Consider the following 22,864-nt stretch of genomic DNA (forward strand, 5'->3'; position numbering starts at 1 on the left):
TTTGTTTTAATATGGAAAACAAGGATAATTCATGGAATGCAGACCAAGAAGTTCCTATAGGGGTCTCAGTCTAGCATCATGTCAAGGGCATTATGGTAAGCTTCTGAGGGACCTGGGTTTGATTGCTGGCTCTGCTCTGAACCAGCTGTTAGGAGCACAGGCTAGCGACTTCTTCCTGAGCTGCCACTTCCTTGTCTATGGGGAAAAAGTGGAGAAACACTAGTAGCACTCACTGCATAGTTATATTTTTATGACTGTGTGTTGATATGACAAGGTTTGGTCTTGTGGGAGTGAGGGCACCTCAATACAGTTCAGTTCAACAGGTAGACCATCTAAGAGGGGACCTGTGTACTTTGTTAGAGTTCAGAGAATGACGTGTGAGCTTGGATGAGTCCCTGATCTTGGTTTACATAAAGCCTTGGTTTCTTCATTATTATACATCCACGCTGAATGTATGTATGTGTGTGGGGTGAGTGGTGGTGTGTGTGGTATGTGTTGTGTGTTTTGTATGTATGTGTGGTGTGAATGTGTGTGCCATGTTTGTTTGTGTGTGTGTGTGTGTGTGTGTGTGTGTGTTAGCTGAGGCTTCCATAATCACAACACTTAATGTACTTGGTAAAAAGCGCTTGCTAAAGGGAAATAGTAGGCTGGGCGTGGTGGCTCATGGTTGTAATCCCAGCACTTTGGGAGACCGAGGTGGGCAGATCACCTGAGGTTGGGAGTTCGACACCATCCTGGCTAACATGGTAAAACCCTGTCTCTACTAAAAATACAAAAATTAGTCAGGTGTGGTGGCCGGTGCCTGTAATCCCAGCTACTTGGGAGGCTGAAGAAGGAGAATCCCTTGAACCTGGGAGATGGAGGTTGCAGTGAGTTGAGATGGCGCCACTGCACTCCAGCCTGGGCGACAGGGATAGTAATTTCATATACGGATATTGATATCCTGATGACCTATTATGTGCTGGGAGAATCTACCCTCAGAGCTTAAATTTCATTTGAGGAGATAAGGCGGAGATGGCATGCATACATGAAAGAATGAAAACTAACAAACAAAAAAACCCAAACAGCACTAGGCAATCTGAGATTTACTGTACGTGCCACGGGAGTTCAAAAGAGGGTCACCAGGCTGGCAGCCCAGGCCTTCCTGGGAGGAGCAGTGCTTTATGTGGGCTCTGAAGCAGTGGTTTTCAACTTTTTTTTTTTTGCTTACCTACCCTCTACATGAACTTTGGGAAGAAAAATATCTCTTCTGCTTCACACATTTTAAGTTGGCATCTAAAATATCTCATTCTTTAATTTGTGCTAAATAAAATAAAATATTTTATCCTAAGTTTGATTAGTTACAAAGGATATAATTTTGGCCATGTTTTAAATGTTCACATTTTAGAGTAACATTATACCATGCCACTCTCTTAAAACTGTATCAAAATGTTGTGGGGAGGGATGGGCGGGGTGGCTTACCTCTTTAGTCTCAGCTACTTAGAAGGCCAAGGCAGGAGGATTGCTTGAGCCCAAGAGTTGAAGACCAGCCTGGATAACACAGAGACCCCTGTCTCTACAAAAAATTTTAAAAAATGTATCAAATAGAATCTAACATAGCAATTTTTAATTTTGTCTTTTTATTGAAGCCTCACTTTCATGTAGTAGAATGCACAGATCTTAAGTGAGCAGCTCAATTAATTTTTGTCAGTGTCCCTACCACCCACACCAAGGTGTACAACATCTCCAGTATTCAGAAGGCATGCTTGTTCCCTCTCTCCGTCAATACCCGTCAAACGTGACCACTTTTCCGACCTCTATCACCATAAACTAGTTTTGCGCAACCTCATTTGTTCTGGCTTCTTTCAATAAACACAAGGTCTGTGGATTTCAAACATGTTGCTGTGGGGAGCAGTAGCATTCCTTTTTCATTATTGTATATTATTCCACTCAATGAACATCTCACATTCAAAAAATCCATTCTATTCTTACTAGACATTTTGGGTTATTTCTAATATTTGGCTATAAAGATACTATAAGTATTCTTGTATATATTTTTTGGTGATCATAAGTACTGATTTCTTTTGTGTATGTATCCATGAGTGAAATTGCCTGGTCATAGGATAAATACCATAATACATTGGTTTCTACAATCATCCATCAGAGTTACCTGAACAAGTCAAATGTTTTATACTGCTTCTTTCTTTACCTTCTTGAACTCCTAATTCCCTTTCACTTGCTTCATAAAATTTAATCTTAACATATTTTATGCTTGAAAGTTTTAAGATTATCATCTTTTTTAAAACTCTACTTATGTAAGCTGAAATGGACATTTTAATTTTTTCCTTTGAACTCTAAGGATCTTCCTTTTATATTGATTTATGTATCATTACAGCGATCAGTAATACACAATTTATCAAAATAACATTATTTTACACATTTGATAAATCATTAAACATAAAGCATAACTTTGTATGGGAAATGCTTCTCATAATGAGATGGGTGGGATGGTTGATGGCAGTGCTTATCAAAGTTTAAGGTGTACAAGGGCCACCTGGGAGATCTTGATAAAATGCAGATTCTGATTTGGATGGTATCGGCTGGGGCCTGAGACTTTATTCTGAACTTTTTTTTAGCTTTATTAAGGTATAATTGAAATGCCCCAAAAATGAGCACATTTAATTTATGCATCTTGATGAGTTTGGATGATTCTGTATTTCTTCTCCCTCCCCTCCCCTCCCCTCCCCTCCTCACCTGTTCTTGTCATTTCTTTTCTCTCCTCTCCTCTCCTCTCCTCTCCTCTCCTCTCCTCTCCTCTCCTCTTCTCTTCTATTACAGGAGTTCCCCGTAAGCATCATGGTATGGTCAAGGCTCACTGAAGCTTTGAACTCCTGGGCTAAAGCAATCCTCCCACCTCAGCCTCCCAAGTAGCTGGGACTAGAGGCATGTGCCACCACGCCCAGCTAATTATTTTTAAAATTTTTACTAGGCCGGGTGCGGTGGCTCACACCGGTAATCCCAGCACTTTGGGAGGCCAAGGCGGGTGGATCACAAGGTCAAGAGATCAAGACCATCCTGGCCAACATAGTGAAACCTTGTCTCTACTAAAAATACAAAAAACTAACTGGGTGTGGTGTGCACGCCTGTACTCCCAGCTACTCTAGAGACTGAGGCAGGAGGATCGCTTGAACCCGGGAGGCGGAGGTTGCAGTGAGTGGAGATCGGGCCGCTGCACTCCAGCCTGGTGACAGAGCGAGACTCCGTCTCAAAACACAAAACAAACAAAAAAATTTTACTAGGCATGAGGTTTTGTTATATTGCCTAGGCTTCTGTATTTCTAACAAGCCCATTGGCAGTGCTGATGCCGCTGGTCCATGGACCACATTTTAATTTTTTTGAGACAGAGTCTTGCTTTGTCATATAGGCTGGAGTGCAGTGGCACAATCATGGCTCACTGCAGCCTGGACCTCCTGGGCTCAAGCAATACTTCTGCCTCAGCCTCCTGAGTAGCTGGGAACACAAGCCCATGCCACCGCACCTGGCTAATTTAAAACATTTTTTTTTTTTGAGTTTTTGTAGAGACGAGGTCTCCCTATGTTTCCCAGGCTGGTCTTGAGCTCCTGGCCTCAAGTGATTCTCCTGCCTCAGCCTCTCAAAGTGCTGTGATGACAGGCGTGAGTCTCATGGACCACACTTTGAGTAGCAAGGGTTTATGATCCCTTGATTAAAGGAAGATTTCCAAATATCAACTTTTTAAAAACACTTTTTATTATTTGAAGAGAATATAACTTCGTACATTTATTTATGTATAAATTTATGAAGTACAAGTGTAATTTTGTTACATGCATAGATTGTGTGGTGGTGAAGCCAGGGCTTTTTGGGTACCCATGACACAAATAATGTCCATTACACCCATTAAGTAATTTCTCATTATCCACCTCCCTCCCACCCCCTCACCCTTCTGAGTCTCTGTTCTCTACCATTCCACACTCTACATCCATGTGCACACATTATTTAGGTCCCACTTATAACTGAGAACATGTGTAATGTGAACATTTTACATTATTTATTTATTTATTTAGTTAGTTAGTTTTTGAGACAGGGTCTTGCTCTGTCACCCAGGCTGGAATGCAGTGGCGTGCAACCTCTGCCTCCTGGGTTCAAGTGATTCTCCTGCCCCAGCCTCCCGAGTAGCTGGGACTACCGGCGCCCACCACCATGCCTGGCTAATTTTTTGTATTTTTAGCAGAGACGGGGTTTCACTGTGTTAGCCAGGATGGTCTCCACCTCCTGACCTCGTGATCCACCTGCCTCGGCCTCCGAAAGTGCTGGGATTAAAGGCATGAGCCACCATGCCTGGCCAACATGAACATTTTAAATGGTCTATTTTTCCTTTTGGCATCCAGATGTCTCGACATTTTGGGACACTGTATCGTGGATTCTGGATGAGTGAGCAGTTGCTCTTTTTCCTGTAAAGAGAGAACAGGACCATTGTGAAGAGGGGAGGTGGGAAAGGAGAGGGGCTGTGCATCTAGACTGAGGCACGTTGTCAGGCAGTGGGAATGGATGTGGAGGATCTCAGGTTGATTCCCTTCTACCTCAGCTTGCATACCCTGTGGGGTGTCTTTGTGTACCCCAGAGTAGTTCTGCCCCAGTTTGAAGTCCACTTCACTGAAGGATGCTGAAATGACGCTGGCCACCATTTCAGACGGGGCACACATTTAGGCAGGTGAGATCCGATATTCCAAGGTCTGGCTTGAATGGTTTGGAGAGCCCATTGGGGTAAAGTCCTGAGAAATGAAATTTGGGACTGCGTGGTGGATGGTCTTGAATTCCATGCTGAGGAGTTGGACTTAATACTCAGGCAGAGGGAGCTGTGGGGTATTTTTGAGCAGGTTGCTGGTGTGAGCAGAGTGCTTTGGAGGCTGATCTGTTGAGCAGCTCTTGGGATGGCCTGGAAAGAATCCATGCCTGGGGCCAGTGTGGGGGACAACCCTACAGGCTTAAAGACAAGAATGGATGTGGTTATTGGCGTTCAGCTGTGATTTTTAACTCCAGCTTCCAGCTTTTGAATTGTTGCCCTGGTTGCATAGACCTGGTTTGAGCAATCAGTATTTTCTGAAGTGTGATATCTGAGAGGTTCATACATGGAATTCAAGGTGATTTAAAGCAGGACACAGATGTGGCCTTAAATAACACTGAAACCCAAGAGGGAAAAACATGCCCTTCTCAGCCTTCTCTCAGTCCTGACTACACATGGAGAAAGTCACACTGCCGTTTTCTTTTGGTTGATAAAGAGCCAGCAGCTTAGGCTTAGAGCCTTTGGTAAACAATCGTCTCTAGATAGAATTTTACAATACTTTTGTTTTCACTGAATTATTTCCTATGTCCCAGGCTGCAAGGGGTCCTAGTGTTTCACTTTACTGTATTGATAGAAACCTTTGCATTTTAAGCAAGATCATCTCCGTAAGAAAGGTGAGTCAATTTACTAGATCATGTGGAAGAAATAAGAATGCTTGGGGCATGTGAATATGGCAGAAATCGTGGTGGTGACATGTAGTGAGTGATTCAAGTTTTGGAAACATTTGGTTAGATCAATGGCAAAAACGAGCAAGAGAGAAATCTTTGTGCCAATGCTCTGCCAAGCAAGGTCTGAGCTCTGGCTGGGCTCAGAGAGGCTCTGGGTGGTGTTAGGAGGGAGCTGCCTGAATTGCAGGGCCCAGGCCAGCAGCAGAGCGGGCCCCAGTGCTCCCATCCCCACCACCAGTCTCATGCTCCCACCCTTGTGTGCCCGCAGAGATCCGCACGCAGCTGGTGGAGCAGTTCAAATGTCTGGAGCAGCAATCAGAGTCACGACTACAGCTGCTTCAAGACCTCCAGGAGTTTTTCCGCCGGAAAGCTGAGATTGAGCTCGAGTACTCCCGCAGCCTGGAGAAGCTGGCTGAGCGCTTCTCCTCCAAAATCCGCAGCTCCCGGGAGCACCAGTTCAAGTAAGAAGTTGGATATGGGTGTGCAGAGATGGGAGGCAGCACTGGGGTGGGCGGACAGTTGGTGGCAAAGCAGAAAGAAGGCCAGCCAGCCTCGTTGGAGGCAGAGGGCGTGCCTTCAGGGCCCTGGGTCTGCAGGTTACTTACACCTCCAAGCCTCAGTCTTCCTCATGTGTAAAGGGAAGCTAGAAAGAGTTCCTCTGTAGAAGTTTCCTGAAGGGAATAAATGAACAACCCAAGAAGAGTGTTTGTCACAGACAATAGTTGCTCGATCAATTGTTGCTGTTATTATTATTATCCTACCAAGCACTGGCACTGAGCTAGCCTCTATTTGTGCCCTGATGAGACCCCTACCTCCCTTCAGGACATCCTGTCCCGATCCAGTTGTCCTTTATTTGGGTGTCAGCCAGCCTTCTTCTGAATTTTGTTAGCACAGTGAATTTCTTCTCCATGGAATTGATGCTCAAACATTCCTCTTCCTTGCTCCCCTGGAGGACCTCAGTGCCTCGGCTCTTTCTCTGCCTTATTTACTTATTTTCGATGCACAAACTGTCGTGTGTCCTGATTTCTCATACCCCAAGCTCTGAGATCATGGAGGTTCCATCTGCTTGGGCACTGACTTGGCAGGCCCTGAATCCTCCAGCTACAAAACCTTCTGTGCTTAGAACTCCCTGGCTTCAGCTCATTAAATACAGGCAGGCAGGAAGCAGCAAATCTCACTTGGACTGTGTCAACCATGCAGGGCTCCACTTGGCAGGTCCCCCCGCCAGCACTGTCTCTCCTTCAGCCATGCTTCCTGGACTCTCCCTTCTCCTTGGGTCCTCTCTCCAGCTGGTGGCCCTCAACACCAGGAGATCAGCGACTTGCTTCATCTCACCTGACCTGATTCTGATCTCCCTTCCCCTGGGTCCTGTCCTGTTTCTCTCTCTCTCTCTCTGTGGGTGTGTGTATATATACATACACACACACACATATATATATACACACACATACACACACACACACACATATATATATGTATATTTTTTTTTTGGAGACAGAGTCTCACTCTGTCACCTAGGTTGGAGTGCAGTGGCATGATCTCAGCTCACTGCAATCTCCACCTCCTGAGTTCAACAGATTCTCCTGCCTCAGCTTCCTGAGTAGCTGAGATTCCACGTGTACCACCACGCCCAACTAATCTTTGTATTTTTAGTAGAGATGGGGTTTCATCATGTTGGCCAGGCTGGTCTTGAACTCCTGACATCAAGTGATCCACCTGCTTCAGCCTCCCAAAGTGCTGGGATTATAGATGTGAGCCACCATACCTGGCCTCTCCATGTATATATGTATATTTTAATGGTGACAAAGCACACATAATATAAAATTTACCATTTTCATCATTTTTAAATGAACAGTTCAGTGACACTAAGCACATTCACGTTGTTGTGCAACCATCACCACCATCCAACTCCAGTGCTTTTTACATCTTCCTCCACTGAAATTCTATCCCCATTAAACACTAACTCCCCATTCCCTGCCACACCTTCCAGCTGCTGGCAACCACCATTCTACTTTATGTCTTTATGAATTTGACTGCTGTAGATATGTCATATAAGTGCAATTATACAATATTTGTCTCTTTGTGACTGGCTAGTTTCACTTAGCATAATGTCTCTAAGTTCGTCCCTGTGGTATGATGTGTCAGAATGTTCTTCCTTTTTAAGGCTGAATAATATGGTGCAGACAGACCACATTTTGCTTGTTTGGTCATCTGTTGGTGGACACTTGGGTTGCGTCCACCTTCCTGTCCACATTTTTTGCATTCCACTCTGGCCAGGGAGCTCTCTTCCTTTAAACTCCCCTAAACACCTCCTTGAGTCCGTGCCATAGCATTTGAACACTCACTTATGTGCCTTCTCTTGGCATTTGGGGATAAGAAATTGGTGCATTGTACGTTTGCAAATACCGTGCTTCTTTTTCTACCTGATGTTCTCTCTCTTTTTTTTTTTTTTGAGATGGAGTCTTGCTCTGCCACCCAGGCTGGAATGCAGTGGTGCGATCTCAGCTTACTACAAGCTCCACCTCCTGGGTTCAAGCAATTCTCCTGCCTCAGCCTCCCAAGTAGCTGGGACTACAGGTGCCCGCCACCATGCCCAGCTAATTTTTTGTATTTTTAGTAGAGACGGGGTTTCACCGTGTTAGCCAGGATGGTCTCCATCTCCTGACCTCATGATCCGCCTGCCTTGGCCTCCCAAAGTGCTGGTATTAAAGGCGCGAGCCACTGTGCCCAGCCACCCAGTCTCTTCTATTCAAACTTTTTCTGCAGTAGGAAGCCTCTATTAATAACATTCACCCAGGCACATTCTAGACCCTTTCACACATATAATCTCTTTTTTTTTGGATATATTTTTTGGAGAAAAATTGTGTTTTTTCAAACAACAAAGGTAAAATGCTCATTGTATACAATTTAGAAAGTACAGAAAAGAGAAAAACATCATTCATAGTCCCACCACTCACAACCACTGTGCACATTTTGGAATCATTTCTCCCTTGTCTTTTAAGAACAAAAACAAAGATAATGTATCGAACTGAGCACTTACTTTGGTACCAGGTGGGTATTACTACCCCATCCTAAAGATAAGGATGGTGAAGCTCTGAGAAAGCAGCTTGTCCAAACATGTCCGTGAACCCACAATTGGAAAGAGACAGAATTGAACCTTCATCTCTTGTTCTGCCTCCTTGGCCTGGGATAAGAAAGGGCCTAGGTGCAGCTTAAGAGTAGCCATGGCATCTGGACCCTCCCTGGAACCACAGGCACAGCAGACATAGGCTCAGAACCCCACAACTCTGGCTGAACGGCCACTGAAGCCACCAAGTCTCGGGCTCTCCCTAGCTGCAGACAGGGCCGTGTGGTAGGGCTGGAGCGTCTCTCCTGTCCGCTCCTTCCCCTTGATTAGGAATCAGCTCTCTTCCCATTCTCAGTGTGCACATAGGAAGAGGAGAAAGGCAGGGATTGCGGATATGGCGGGGGGCACCTATTCCCTTGTATCACCTATAATGAGCTCGGCCAGCCCCTCATGGGTTCATTAACTGAGGCTACCAGACAGAACGGGAGCCCCAGCTGGCAGCCGGGCCATGCAGGCTGCCTGACACACTATGAAAGTCTAATTAGGGTGCCGGCCCAGGCCAGTGCAGCTGGAGGGGGCCCTCTGCACGATGCTAATGTGATGGCAGACTTCTGGAAGTGGAGTCTCTAGGGGCAGGCTGGACTCACCCTTTGACCCCAGGGCACTGACTGGTCTCGGGCTGCCTATTCCTTGGATCCCAGCACACCGGGCCTGTGCTGCTGTCTGCTCCCTTCATCTGGGCTGTTCCGAGAAGCCTTGTCTCACTGTCGTAAAGATTCTTGGTTTAATAATGTCCGTCTACTTGCCAAGTAGCCCCTCAGTGCCTTAAGGGCAGAGCCCAGGACTTGTCATTTTATTCCCACTGCAGTGGGTCAGGTGCTTGGCAGAGCTGGGGTGCGTGTGCATGGGTGGGAGGGAGGAAGGAGGGAAGAAGACAGGAAGGAAGGAAGGGAGAGGATTGACTTGGTCTATCCAGTCCACTTTGGCTGAGAGATTTGCCTCAGAGATAGAACTGATTTGCCCAAGATTTTACAGCAAATTAGGAGCAGAACCGGGATGGGGACTCAGGTCTCTTGGCTCCAAGTCTATTGCTCCTCCTTGTGCTCCATGGGCCGTGTCTCCCTAAGGCCCCAGCCATTCCCTCCCTACCTGGGCAATTGAAAAATGTGCTGCTGCCCAGGAACACGCACTGTGCTGTGTTCAGGGCTAGACTCACCTGGGCTGAGTTCCATGTGACACGTGATCCAAAGAAAGGCCCACATGATGGCTCTGAAGGTTTCCCTGGGACAGGTTAACATTTAGAGAAAAATATCATCATATTTCTTTTCTACAACACATATTCCAATTCTAACAAACCTCTTTTAAAGCACTCTGACATCCTTGCTCTCTTATAAACCTGATGACAACCCAGGGAAGTAGAGAGGGAATCAATGGTTTTATGTCAAGCAAACTGAGCAACAGAAAAGCTGAGCTGCTTATTTTAACAAGGACGCAATGAGCTGTCGAGCATGAAAACCCAGGGTTCTTGACTTCCAACTCAGGCTTCTCTCTCCAAGAAGCCATGTGGGACTTCATTTGTTTGAAATGTGTGCATTGAAGACCTCATATTTTCCTGGACTGTGCTTAGTGCTGAAGACGCAAAGATAAATGAGGTGCGATTTCTGCTGCCAGATACTGAGAGACAAGAACATGGTTTGGGGAGGCCTGGTAGTTGGTGTGGCTGAGGAGGCCCCAATCCCATGGCTGTGCCCTTTGAGCCCTGCACCTGCGTGCCATCAGCCTGCAGCACTGAGATGTCACTTCCGTTGAAAAGCTTCCTTGATCCCCACCTGGTGCCTCCCTGTGTGTGCCCATCATATTCTGATGTACTTATTTGCTTATTCCACCAATATTTATTGAGCACCTACCATGTGCCAGACCCTGGGTTTACAGTGGTGAACAAGATAGACTTGGTTCCTGCTGTGGTGAAATTTACCATGAAGAATAAAACATTAAAAAGCAGCTAAAAGAAAGACCAGCTATAATCCAATGATTGCTATGATGGAAATAAATACACTATGGAGTATTCTGGTTATCTCTCCTGTATAACTGCAATGCCCACAAAGTTAATGTACCTTGTGATTTAGTGGATCAAAGATTTGGATAGGGCTCAGCTGGGTGATTTTTCTGCTGTATGTGGCGTTGATGGCTCAGTGATATTCAGCTAGCAGAGGGCCTGGTCTGGACGGTCCCAGAGAGCTTTACTCGCATGCCTGGTTCCTCCATGGGGATGGCTAGTAGGCTGGGCCCTGCTGGGCTGTCTCCCTCTCCATGTAGTGTCAGGGCCTCCTGCTTCAGCTGGGCATCAGACTTCTGACAGTAGCTCGGGGCTTCCAGAGAGCAGGACGGCAGCTGCAGTCCTCTTAACCGCTAGGCCTGGAGCTGGAATAGTGTCACTCCCCACCCAGATGCTATTTGCCCTAGCTCAGCTTCAGGAAAGGGGAAATAAAGCCCTCCTATTATTGGAGGAGTGTCAAAGGGTTGGCAGCCCACACCAAGTTAGGACCATGATCAGGAAGGTGTCTGGAGGAAGCGTGGTTTAAGCTGAGGCCTGAGAGATGAGAAGGAGCAGCGTGTGGCAGTGGAAGGGGACGGAAGCCAAGTGGCTGGAACTGGTGAGTGTGGGAGTGGGAAGAAGGGAGTTGCATGATGTGATTCATATGTTTAAAAGACCACCTGGGTTGGAGGGTGGAGCCGAGGAGCCCACTCATGGGCGTGCGGGGATAGCTCTCCAGGAAGGGGTAGTGATGGCCTGGGTGGGAACAGAGCAGATGAGAGAAGCCATCAGATGCCAGGAAACCTCTCAGAGAGGAATGGAGGAAAAGAGAGGAAACAAGGATGTCTCCTGTTTCTGCCTTGAGATGGGAAGGACTTGGGGAAGAGGGTGAGGCAAGAGCTACAGCCCTATATTGTTATCATCCGTTTACTTGTCTGTCCTCCTTTGGACAACCACTGGGCTGCAAGCTCCGAGATGGCAGAGAGGGTGACTCTTGACCCGGAGTCCCTAGCACCTCTCACAGGGCTGGCACCTGGTTGTTACTGAATGTCTTTGATTAATGAACTAATGAATGAAAGTCAGGTGGTAATTAGATTTGCATAGGGAGGACAGGGAAAGGGGGCGTGTTTGTCTTCTGGCTGCCTTAGGAGCTCAGTGAGGCCATCTGGGTGAAGTGTCACTTGCTCATGTGCCTGTCACGGGTCCTATATTGCTGAAAGGACAGAGTGTGGACTGTGCCATAGTCGCCCTGTTTGGGGAATGGGACCAGCAGCATTGGCATCACATGGGGACCTGCTAGAAATGCAAGATCTGGGGTCTTTCCTGAGACCTGCTGTATCAGAACTTCTGGGGGTGGGGCCTGGCAATCTGCATTTAACAAGCCCCCTGGGGGAATCTGTTGGCAATTCACTTTGAAGAGCCAGTCTGATGTTTTTCTGGGTAATAAATGGTTTTCAACTCACTTTTGGGCTGTGCTGGGCTTCCCTCCTCTTCACCAGCATCAAATCCATAATCCACTGCCCTTTCCAAGCTAGGCCTAACCTGAGCTTGGCTTTTCCTTTGGAAGGCCTGGAGCTGAGCCTTTCCTGAGCAGGACTCTGGTGTAGCGGGCAGCACATATGGGGCCCCCAAACCTGCCTCTCGGGGTAGGTGGATGGTCTTGTCCAAATGAATCTGGCGGCTCCACGGACACAGACATTTCCTGGGAACAAGACTTTTTCTTCCTCCAGGAAAATGTTCTCTAAAACACCAATACTTGGAGATGTTTGAATGGGAGAGAGAGAGAGGAAGAGGAGGAGGAGAAGGAGGATATGAAAGACTGATTTTTGTAATAATTAAGCCTGTTGACTTCTTTCTGAAAGCTATTCGACCACAGAATTCCCTCTCCCTATTTATGTATTTATTTACCTATTTACTTATTTTTGAGACAGAGTCTCGCCCTGTCGCCCAAGCTGGAATGTAGTGGTGCAATCACAGCTCATTGCAGTCTCAAACTCCTGGGCTCAAGTGATCCTCCTGCCTCAGCCTCTCAAGTAACTGGGACTACAGGTACATGCCACCACATCTGAAATTTAAAAAAAAAATTATTTTTTTTTTTGTAGAGGCAGGGATCTTGCTGTGTTGTCCAGGCTGGATTTAAACTTCTGGACTCAAGCAATCCTCTTGCCTTAGCCACCCAAAACACTGCGATTATAGGCAGAACCACCGCACCTGGCTCTCCCCATGGTATTTATTAGTATTTCACAAACTAGCACTTCTTGAGACCTAATTTGAAAATCTCTGTTCTAGACAAATGCTGGGGTTACCCTCTGTAGTAGTGACACTCCATGCAAGTAGTGCCCTGTGTTTGGGGTGACAGAGTCCCCTTCTAGCTTTCTCAGTTTTTGATACCCCTCACCTTCCAGGAGCTGTACCTGATAAAAATGCTCCATGCAGAGGGTTAAGTGCTGGTTGCTGCTAGTTTAACTGCTGTGAAAAAAAGCAGCAGGGAGTTCTATTTAAATATGATTTAAACATTTGGGAAAAGCCAGAATTTGGGAAGTGCTGGGAGGCACTTGGCTAGTTACGGAATAATATTCTATGCAGATATCCTGTGCAAAGGAGGTTTGGAGCATCTTTCAGCTTCACAGAGCAGTTGGGAGAGAGGATTCCTGTGAACAACTAACTTCATTTCCAAGAAAACACTTCTTAGTGGGGATAAAGCATCACAGGATTTTTTTCACAGATGTAGCATTTCTCTAAAGAGATGCTATAATTTAGACTTAGCCTTCCAGGCTATTCCTAAACAGAGAATCACTTTTGTAGCATATAAATTGAGCATATAAATGTGAAAAGGAGTCAGAATTAAAATGTTTGCTTAGAATGAGGTGGAGATGGAGAAAGCCCTCCAGTAGGGCTTGTGTCTCCATTCACAGCTATTACTATTACTGCAGTTGGTATCAAGCTAGTAATGGCTTTCCAGGGTCATACTTTCCAGACCTGCTGTTCTCTCAGCACCGTGTGCCAGCCGGATCTTTCCTGATTGTTTGGTGCCTGTGCTTGCAGGTTGTTTACTCTTCCAAGCACCCCACACATCCACATCACCATGGATCAAGTGCTGTACTGGATGTCTGATAGGCATCATCTCATTGCACCTTCATGGGAAATGTGGTCCACGAAGAAGGGGCTATCTTTTTTTTTCTAGGTGAAGATACTGAGTTTTCGAGAAATTAAGTGATTTTCCTAGAGGGACGTAGCTAGCACAGGTAAGTGGCAGAGCTAGGATTCCAATGTTTGTTTACCTGACTCCAAAATGCAAAACTGCATCTAGCTGCTGACTTTGTTCCCTCATCTTTCTGGGCTGGCTTTGAGCTTCTTGAGAATTACCCATCCATGTCAACCATATCCTCCTTGGATGAGCATCAGGGGTTTGCTATTATCCTCCTGGTCAACTCCTACACAGAGGCCAGCTTAGGGCTTGCCTTCTTGGTGAAGCCCCTGCTGTTGGTTGATCCCAAGTCTACAGTCAGCTGCTCCTCTCACCTCCCATGTGAGTTGTGTGGGGCTTGCATCAGATTATCAAGGAGTGATCCAGTTCCTATATCTGGTTCTCTCACTTCGGTCTGCCAGCTGCCTGAAGGCAAGGGACCATTTCTAGTCTCCCTCTCTCTGATATATAATTGATGCTTTATCAAAGTTTTTTCAATGAATGGCTGAATTAACCAAGATACTACCAAATGCTTTCTTTAAATATATTTAACAAATAGACTTATTTTGTGTGGCTGCGGAAGGAGATAAATGGTGTCTGAGGATAGCATTTTCAGAGAAGCAAACTTCAATTCAACCTTAAGGACGTTCCAGTAGCCACAGCTGTCCACCAGTGAAAGGGCTGCCTGGAGAGGTAGTGAGTTCCCAATGCACAGAGGTATACACACAAAGGCCGGGTATTTTAAGGGTGTCACTTCTGTAATATGGATGATCAAAATGAAAGGGGATTCTTGATAACACAGGAACCATAAATATTGAATTATCTTTTCAATTCTCTTTCAAGGTTTCTGGTAGCCTGGAGGAGAAAGTCTCAGTTTGGTACTAGTGTGTTGTTAATGTCCTTCAATCTCCTTTTTAGCAAATAGAGAACAGACCTCAAGATTGAATATACTGTTTGGTTTTTGTTGAATTTACTTTTTTGGTTACCTTCTATTTATAACAAACGATCCTGTTTTTTTTCAAAGCTGAAACTAGGGAAGTTCTTTGTAAATAAATTTAAGTTAAAAAAAGACATCAACAGGGAGATATTAAGTGTGGTGGTGTGCAGGAATGGCAAAAATCCTGAAGCCAGCATCGAATCACTCTAAGTCCCATTCCAGTTCCTCCTGCAAAGTGAGAGTCTTTCATCTTTACCTTCTTTATCCTCCACAATTTTTTTTTTTTTTTAAATCAGGGGAAGGGATTTTAACATAGGAGGCTCAGCCTGAAGAGTGGATTTTGCAGTGGCTCTAGCTCCTTTATCTCTTTCCAATTTTTCCATCTGGCTCTTTCCCAGGTCCCACACCAAATTCCCTGGAATCCTCAGAGACTCTAATCAGCAACTACCAAAGCATTAACTAGGACGTGCTTTCTTTACGCATATTGTTATACATATATACATTTCTATCATTTAATTTTTATACTAAAAATGAAAAACAGATGTACAAATTAGATTTTCACAAACAGTAATATGTACAGGTTTAGTTTTGACGCTATTCTATTAGGCAAATAGGATAATAATAACCTTCAAAGACTATATAGCACCTTACACTTTGCAAACTCCTTCCTCAGCCCTTAGCTGCTTAAATCCTCCCAAGAACCCTGGTGAGAGTTGAAGGAGTCAAGGAAGGTGTTGTCGTCCCCAACTGATAGGCAAGGGACCTGAAGGCAAGGCAGGGTGAGCCCTAACTTCAGACCCACAGCTGACCCGTGAAAGAACTGACCCAGTTTTGCATTTTGGAGTCAAGTAAACCCAGATTGGAATGCCAGTCTGCCACTTACCTGTGCTAGCCTTGTCCATCTGGCAAATGACTTAATTTCTTGAAAACTCAGTGTCTTCACCTAGAAAGATAAAGATAGCGCCTTCTTCGCAGACCACATTTCCCATGAAGGTGCAATGAGATGATGCCTATCAGACATCCAGCAGAGCACTTGGTTCACGGTGATGTGGATGTGTAGGGTGCTTAGAAGATTAAACGACCTGCACAGCACAGGCACCAAATAATCAGGAAGCCATGGATCAGGGTCTTTTCCTCTGCCTAGTGCTGCACATGCCACATGGTGCCACCCATTCTGTGGGCAGATAAACCAAGGCAAAGGGGCTTGCAAGGAAAGAGATGAGGTTGACCAGGCATTGCCTAGTGAGGCAGAATTTTTTGCTCTGTTACCAAGAATCCATCCAGAAAGTCAAAGGGGAGCTCAGAGGTGCTGCTGGACACCAGACACCAACGTGTACCCTCATGCTGCAATGTGAGGAATGGGATCCCAGAGGAAGCAGTGAGCCTGTGAGTCATTCTGCCCTGGGATGAAGGGGGAGTCACAGGGACATTTGCGCTGAGCATTGAAGTTCACATAAGAGTCTGCAGAAGGAGAAAGTAGTAATGGAGGAGAAAAACCAATAGTTTTAGTACACTTATCATAGCCTGTTTGTCTATGTACATCAGTCCTTAGATCTTCCCAACAACTTATTGAGGTGCTAGTGGTAATAATGGTAATGACAATAAAAATTACTATTATGTGCAGGGTTTGACACCAAGAGAATTGCATGGGTTGTGTCATTTAGTCCTCCAGGCACCACTATGAGGTAGTCGTCACTTGGTTTCACAGATAAGGAAAGAGAAGGTTTAACTATAATAACTTTCCAAGTTCACTTTGTTAGTGAGGGACAGAATTGGCATTTGAACCCCAGCCTCTTGACTCGATAGCACCCCAACTGATAAGCAAAGCCTGCTTTGGCCAGGGGACTCAATGGATGGAATTAGTCCCCTTCAGGATGACTCTGTCTCAGGGCTGCCAAATAGTGCCAGAGCCAGGCCCTGAACTATGCTCTCTGGCTCCCAGCGTGGCAGCCTCACACTCCTCGGGGGACTCCTGGTGGGTGGGGATAATAAAGTAAATATTTATAAAGTAATTTATAAAGAAAAGGGGTTTAATGGACTCACAGTTTCGCATGGCTGGGGAGGCCTCTGGAAACTTACAATCATGATGGGAAGCACCTCTTCACATGGCAGCAGGGGAAAGAAAGAGTGCCCAGTGAAGGGGGAACCCCCTTATAAAACCATCAGATCTTTTTTTTTTTTTTTTTTTTTTGAGACGGAGTCTTGCTCTGTCGCCCAGGCTGGAGTGCAGTGGCGCAGTCTCGGCTCACTGCAAGCTCCGCCTCCCGGGTTCACGCCATTCTCCTGCCTCAGCCTCTCCGAGTAGCTGGGACTACAGACGCCTGCCACCACGCCCGGCTAATTTTTTGTATTTTTAGTAGAGACGGGGTTTCACCGTGGTCTCGATCTCCTGACCTCGTGATCTGCCCGCCTCGGCCTCCCAAAGTGCTGGGATTACAAATTACAAGTGTGAGCCACTGTGCCCGGCCAAAACCATCAGATCTTGTGAGAACTCATTCACTATCATGAGAACAGCATGGGGGAAACCGCCCCCTATTATTCAATTATCTCCACTTGGTCCCACCCATGACACGTGGGGATTGTACTACAATTCAAGATGAGATTTGGGTGGGGACACAGCCAAACCGTATCAGGGTGGAACTGTCTCCCCTCAAAATTCCTATGCTGACGTCCTAAACTCCAGTACCTCAAAATGTGACCTTATTTGGAAACAGGGTCTTTATTAGAAGTAATCAGATAAAAATGAGGTCATTGGGAAGAGCCCTAATCCGACATGACTGGTGTGTATCTTTTTTTTTTTTTTTTTTTTGAGACAGAGTCTCGCTCTGTCACCCAGGCTGGAGTGCAGTGGTGCGATCTCTGCTCACTGCAAGCTCCGCCTCCCGGGTTCACGCCATTCTCCTGCCTCAGCCTCTCCGAGTAGCTGGGACTACAGGCGCCCGCCACCACGCCCGGCTAATTTTTTGTATTTTTAGTAGAGACGGGGTTTCACCGTGTTAGCCAGGATGGTCTTGATCTCCTGACCTCGTGATCCGCCCGCCTCGGCCTCCCAAAGTGCTGGGATTACAAGCGTGAGCCACCGCGCCCGGCCGACTGGTGTGTATCTTTACAAAAAAAGGAACTTTGGGCACAGAGACCAACACACAGGGAGAATGCCTTGGAAAGGTGAAGGCAGAGATTGGGGTGCTGTGTCTACACTAAGGACACCAAAGATCTCCAGCAACCCACCAGGAACCAGGAGAGAGGCCTGGGACAGATCCTCCTTCACAGCCCTTGGAAGGAACCAACCCTGCCGACACCTTGATCTCAGACTTCCAGCCTCCAGGACTGTGAGACAACACATACCTGTTGTCTGAGCCACTCTATGGTCCTGTGTGACAGCACCTAGAAAACTAGTACGCAGCCCCATGCACGTCTTGTCCTTCAGGGCCCTGGCTGTGCTACATGTTCAGTCTTGTCTGCCCCTCATCCAGTCCCTCTCTGCCCTCTGGCCACGCTCACTTTCTGTCAGTTCTAGATGATGCCTGTGCCCGTGAGGGCTTCACGCTTATTTCTGGGAATGCTCTTCTTTATCGCCGTGCTGTGTTAAAACCTACCCATCCTTCTAGTCTGAGCTCAGGGGGCACTTTTCACCTACTCACAAATATTTTCTGAGAGTGCCTGTGTGCCCAGGTTGGCCTGGGCACCAGAGAAACACTGGTGAGTAGGACAGACATAAGCTACAGAGGGGACAAAGACCAGAAGCAGAAAGGAAAAGAACACGACAAACATCAGGTGTGGAGTGCTGTAATGACAATGACTTAGTGTGACATAGGGTGTGTGGGTGGCCAGGGAGGCATCCAGGAGGAGAAATAGCTCAGCTCAGGTCTCAGTGATGAGAAGGACCCCAGGGTCCCCTGATGCTCCCTCCCCTCCGCCTTCCCCCGGTGGGGGCAGCCCCCTGTTAAAGACTCTCCAGGCTCCATGCATTTCTCCTTCAGAGCCCTTCTTCCCGCTGCCATTTTCTATTGATTTTTGTGATTATCTGATTGTTATCTGAGACCCCCACTAGATTGTAAGCTCCACGAAGCGGGAAGTGTGGCTCATTTTGCTTACCATTGCCTGGCACAGAACAGACACACGCTTACTATTGGCTGAATTAATGATTCATGCTACAAGCAAGTGCAATGGATCCCGAATCCTGCTTGGGGCAGCTTAGGTAGCAGGAGGTTAAATGCACCTTTCTGGCCACAGAACTGATTGAGGTAGCATTTCTCAGAGGCAAGCCCAGTGTGAGGCCTGAGAAGGTCCTGGAACAGGGCAGGAAGCCTAAGCAGGAGCTTGCCTTCCTCCCAGAGGGACCCTGGTCCCAGGGCAGCGGCTTTGGATTCATCTGGAACATGGGACTCTGCAAGCTTGGAAATGGGTTTTGTTTGCTAAGCGGAATTTTCCGGCCCTCAGCCGAGAAGCTGGAGAAACTGGCTCACTGCTAATTTCATTTTCCCAACTCACTGGCTTGGCAAGGCCTGGCTTCCCTAGCTGCAGTCTCCTGGAACCTCATATCCAGATCCCCTAGCCAAAGAAAGAAAGCTGTGACTCACCAGAAATGTTCATTGCTATTTTCTGGCCATAAAAAAAGAAAATATATACATACATATGCAAAATTTCTAACGTGATTTCTTAGTTCAGCAGCTTCTGCTTGCTGGGTCGACGCTTGCATGAAAGATTGGAGAAGAAGAAGGGTCGCTCTGAGTGCCTTGGCCGAGAGCACTGGCCCTCATTCATTCTGACGTCTTCCAAAAATGAGGCTGCAGAAGACAAAAGTGGCTGCTGGCACAGAGAGCTGGATCTCAGGTCAAAGGGGTTCCACTTTCAAAAGGGGCAAACAACCCCGGGAACAGGGAAGGCAGAGGCTCAAGTTTTCTGCAGCCTGGTGTCTGGCTCTGCGGTCCACGGCCTTCGTGCTTCCTCCCTCCTGCAGTCCCAGTGTGAGCCAGATGGGGACAGGATGGAGTGCGTGAGACCCTGCAGGCCCCTCCAGCCTCACTCTGCACCCTCTTCCTCCTCTGCCTTCCCTCCCACTCCAGCCAGGCTGTTCTTTACTTAGTTCCTTAAATGCACCAAGCTCTCCACTCTGAGGCGCCTTTGCCCATTCTGTTCCCTCTGCCTGGAGCCTTCTCCCACCAGCCCACCTGCCCAGCCCCTTTCACTAGCACCCTCCAACTCTTCCTTTGGAGCCCAGCTTAATGACCCCTTCCTTGGGGATACTTTAGTGACCCAAAAATCAGGCCAGCCCCCTTATTACAGGCACTCATGGCACAGGCTCCCCTCTGTTCCAGCACATTCTGCACTTCTAACTCTACCCACATTTGTGGGCTCGTGGTGGGTGTCTGTCTTTTCACCAGACTGTCTGCTCCATGAAGGCAGGAACTGTGTCTGTTGGGCTCAAGATTGTGTCCCTGGGGTCTGATCTATACGAAATATTCAACAAAAATGTATGGAGTGCATGAACTGCTGAAGAATGACTGCAGAGCTCTCTTCTGGCATTTAAGCCCAGAGTGACTCCATGGTGTGAGTGGCCAGGCTACAGGGGATAGGTGGCCTGCCCAGAGTCCACAGCTAGCAAGGCAGACACCGGTGAACACCCATGCCCACGTCAGGTGGCTTTCTGTTCTCTACTGCTGTGCTGAGTCCCACCTGTGGGCCTTCTTTCTTCTTTCAGACATGGTGAGAGCCTGCCTAGTACCATTGTGGCCAAGGCCACACATGCTAGCTTTCTACAGAGCAGCTCTTGACCCTGGCTGTGGCTGTGGACAGTTCACCCTAGCCTTTTAGACGACAAATGACCTGCCCCACAGGAGGGAGCCAGGGCTGGGAGAAGGTGGGGGTGCAGAACCAGCAGTTTCCCATGCTGGGATGGGCGTAGAGAATGGGCCGCTGATCGGACAGCAGGCCTAGGACAGCATCTCAGAGAAGGCCGGGCTGCACATTGTCCTATCTTGCCCTCTTTCAGGGAAGCAGGAGGGGAGGCGCCGCCATGGCTTGGCCCTGCCCCAGCCCTCCGGCCACAGCCTTGCCAGGCTTCCCGGGGATTGACCTCTTCTGCTATGTGGCCACGGCATTTGTAAAGCCTTCCTTGTTGTTCTGTGGTTTTAAATAGCATCCAACTCCTTGCTGGTGGCTTCCATGTTTGTCTCTCCAGCGCAGATAGCTCCCTCTGGATGCCCCACAGCCTTTTAGACTCGTCCTGTTCAACTCGAATTCATCGTCCTCCCTCCCACCCCACCCTTGACCTGCTCCTCTTCATCTCCACAGAGGCTCCTTCTACTCTCCTAGGTGCCCAAACCAAAAACTGGGGAGTCATCCTGGACATCTTTTGCTCTCTCCCAACTTCCAGCCCCAACTCCATCTCGTCAATCTCCTCGTCCAGTCAATTTCCTACCTAAGCCTTTCTTGAATCCCTCAGTTTCTTTCCCAGCCCCCTGCCTCTGCACAGCAGCCAGAGTGAGAGTTTGAAAGTTGCGGTTCTACCCTTCCACTCCCCTCCTCTAAAATCCCTTCAAGGGCTGCCTGCTGACCTCAGGACGGAGCTCAAACTCTAATGAGAGTTAAAGGCCCTTTTCCAAGTGGCCCCACCTCAGTCTCCATGTTCACCTGCTGTCCTCACTCTCCTACCCCAGAACACCATGCTTGGGCCCCCTCCCTACCTGTTTCTCCCTCTCCTGCTCCTCCCTGGGCCCTTGCTCATCACATTTCTCCCTTTTGAAGGCTCCTCCCTGTGAAACTCCAGTCCAGCCTTTAGTTCTCAGTCTAGAAAGCGTTTCCTACAGGAAGCCATCCATGACCACCTCACCACCAGATCTGGGGAAGGAGGCTCCCCTCTGTTCCATAGCCTCCTTCCCATGACTGCATTAATGAGGCTGCCTCATCACTTTCTGTTCCTTGTGAATCTCCTTACTCAAGTGGAAGACTTGCGGGGCAGGGTCTTGCAGCCTTGGTTGCTCCTGCACTCGCAGCACCCAGTCCTGCCCAGCACAGACACACAAACGCAAGGAGTGAACGAGGGCTGGAAGGAATCTTCGCAGCAACTGCTCACTTCAGCTTGAGTCTTCGGCTGCTTTCCGGTAACATCCTTCTCCTTGCCTTGGCTCACTCTGCCTCCTGCAATTCTGTCTTACACCGCACTGCCTCCTGGCTTGCAGCTTCTGATAAGGATAGCGCTGTCCTCTCTGCCCTTTCTCTCATCTCATCTCTCTGGCTAGATGACCTAGTTAATGGTCCCCAAACTGTCCCAGCAGTTCCCCATCAGTTCCAGATCACTTGTCTTTTTCTTTCCCTCTGAAACTCACCTTCTGGCTGTGGCTTCCATAATTTTGCACATTTAATTCCCTGGTGCTGTTCACTTCTTGCCTCCCAGGTTCAGCTAAGCCCCTGAAGTAATTTAAGTAACAGCTCAATTATCTCATCTCTCCTTTAATCTTTCCATTTCCATCACCACCTAGGAAGCAGTGAAAATGAGATAAGCAATGCATTTTCTGTCCAAACCTACTGCTCCCCTTGCAGTTCTTATCTCAGTTCATGTCATCAGCATCTACCCAGTCGCCTAAGATCTCAGCCTCGGAATCACCGTCTGCTTCTTCCTCCTCTCTCCGCTGTTTCCAGGAAGTTTCCAAGAGGATCTGCTCTCCTATTGAGAAATCTCTCAAGTCCATCCTTCTCTGGCCACAAGGCCACACCCAGGCCTCACCATCTCTCTTTTGAACCAAGATTACCTCTTGCCTGGTCCTCTTACCAAAAGCCCCATATCCCTGCTCATCCACCCACCCACCTACCCATCCATCCCTTCATCCTCCAATCTGCCTTCCATGATCACGCCAAAACACATGTTGGTTATATCCTACCTCTGCTGAAATAACTTCCGTGACTCCCCACTGCCCATAGCAGACATTCTTATTTATTTTAGAAACTGGGTCTTGCCTATTACTCAGGCTGGAGTGCAGTGGCATGATCATAGCTCACTGCAGCTTCCACCTCCCGGGCTCCAGTGATCCTCCCACCTCAGTCTCCCAAGTAACTAGGACTATGGGTGTGTGCCACTATGCCTGGCTAATTTTTAAATTTTTTGTAGAGATGGAGTCTTGCTATGTTGCC

General features: G+C 47.5%; 1 protein-coding gene across 5 annotated transcripts in view; it reads left to right on the forward strand.

The window, feature by feature from the left end:
• Positions 1-22,864, forward strand: part of SRGAP3 (SLIT-ROBO Rho GTPase activating protein 3) — a 270,693-nt gene that overhangs the window by 119,970 nt on the left and 127,859 nt on the right. For all 5 annotated transcript variants that reach the window (XM_063630456.1, XM_055259348.2, XM_063630458.1 and 2 more), the window contains exon 2: positions 5,777-5,969. In XM_063630456.1, the coding sequence (XP_063486526.1) occupies positions 5,777-5,969 (193 nt within the window). The remainder of the gene's footprint in view (positions 1-5,776; positions 5,970-22,864) is intronic.

Source organism: Symphalangus syndactylus, chromosome 21 (genome assembly GCF_028878055.3).
Source record: "Symphalangus syndactylus isolate Jambi chromosome 21, NHGRI_mSymSyn1-v2.1_pri, whole genome shotgun sequence".
In the NCBI taxonomy this organism is placed as follows: domain Eukaryota; kingdom Metazoa; phylum Chordata; class Mammalia; order Primates; family Hylobatidae; genus Symphalangus; species Symphalangus syndactylus.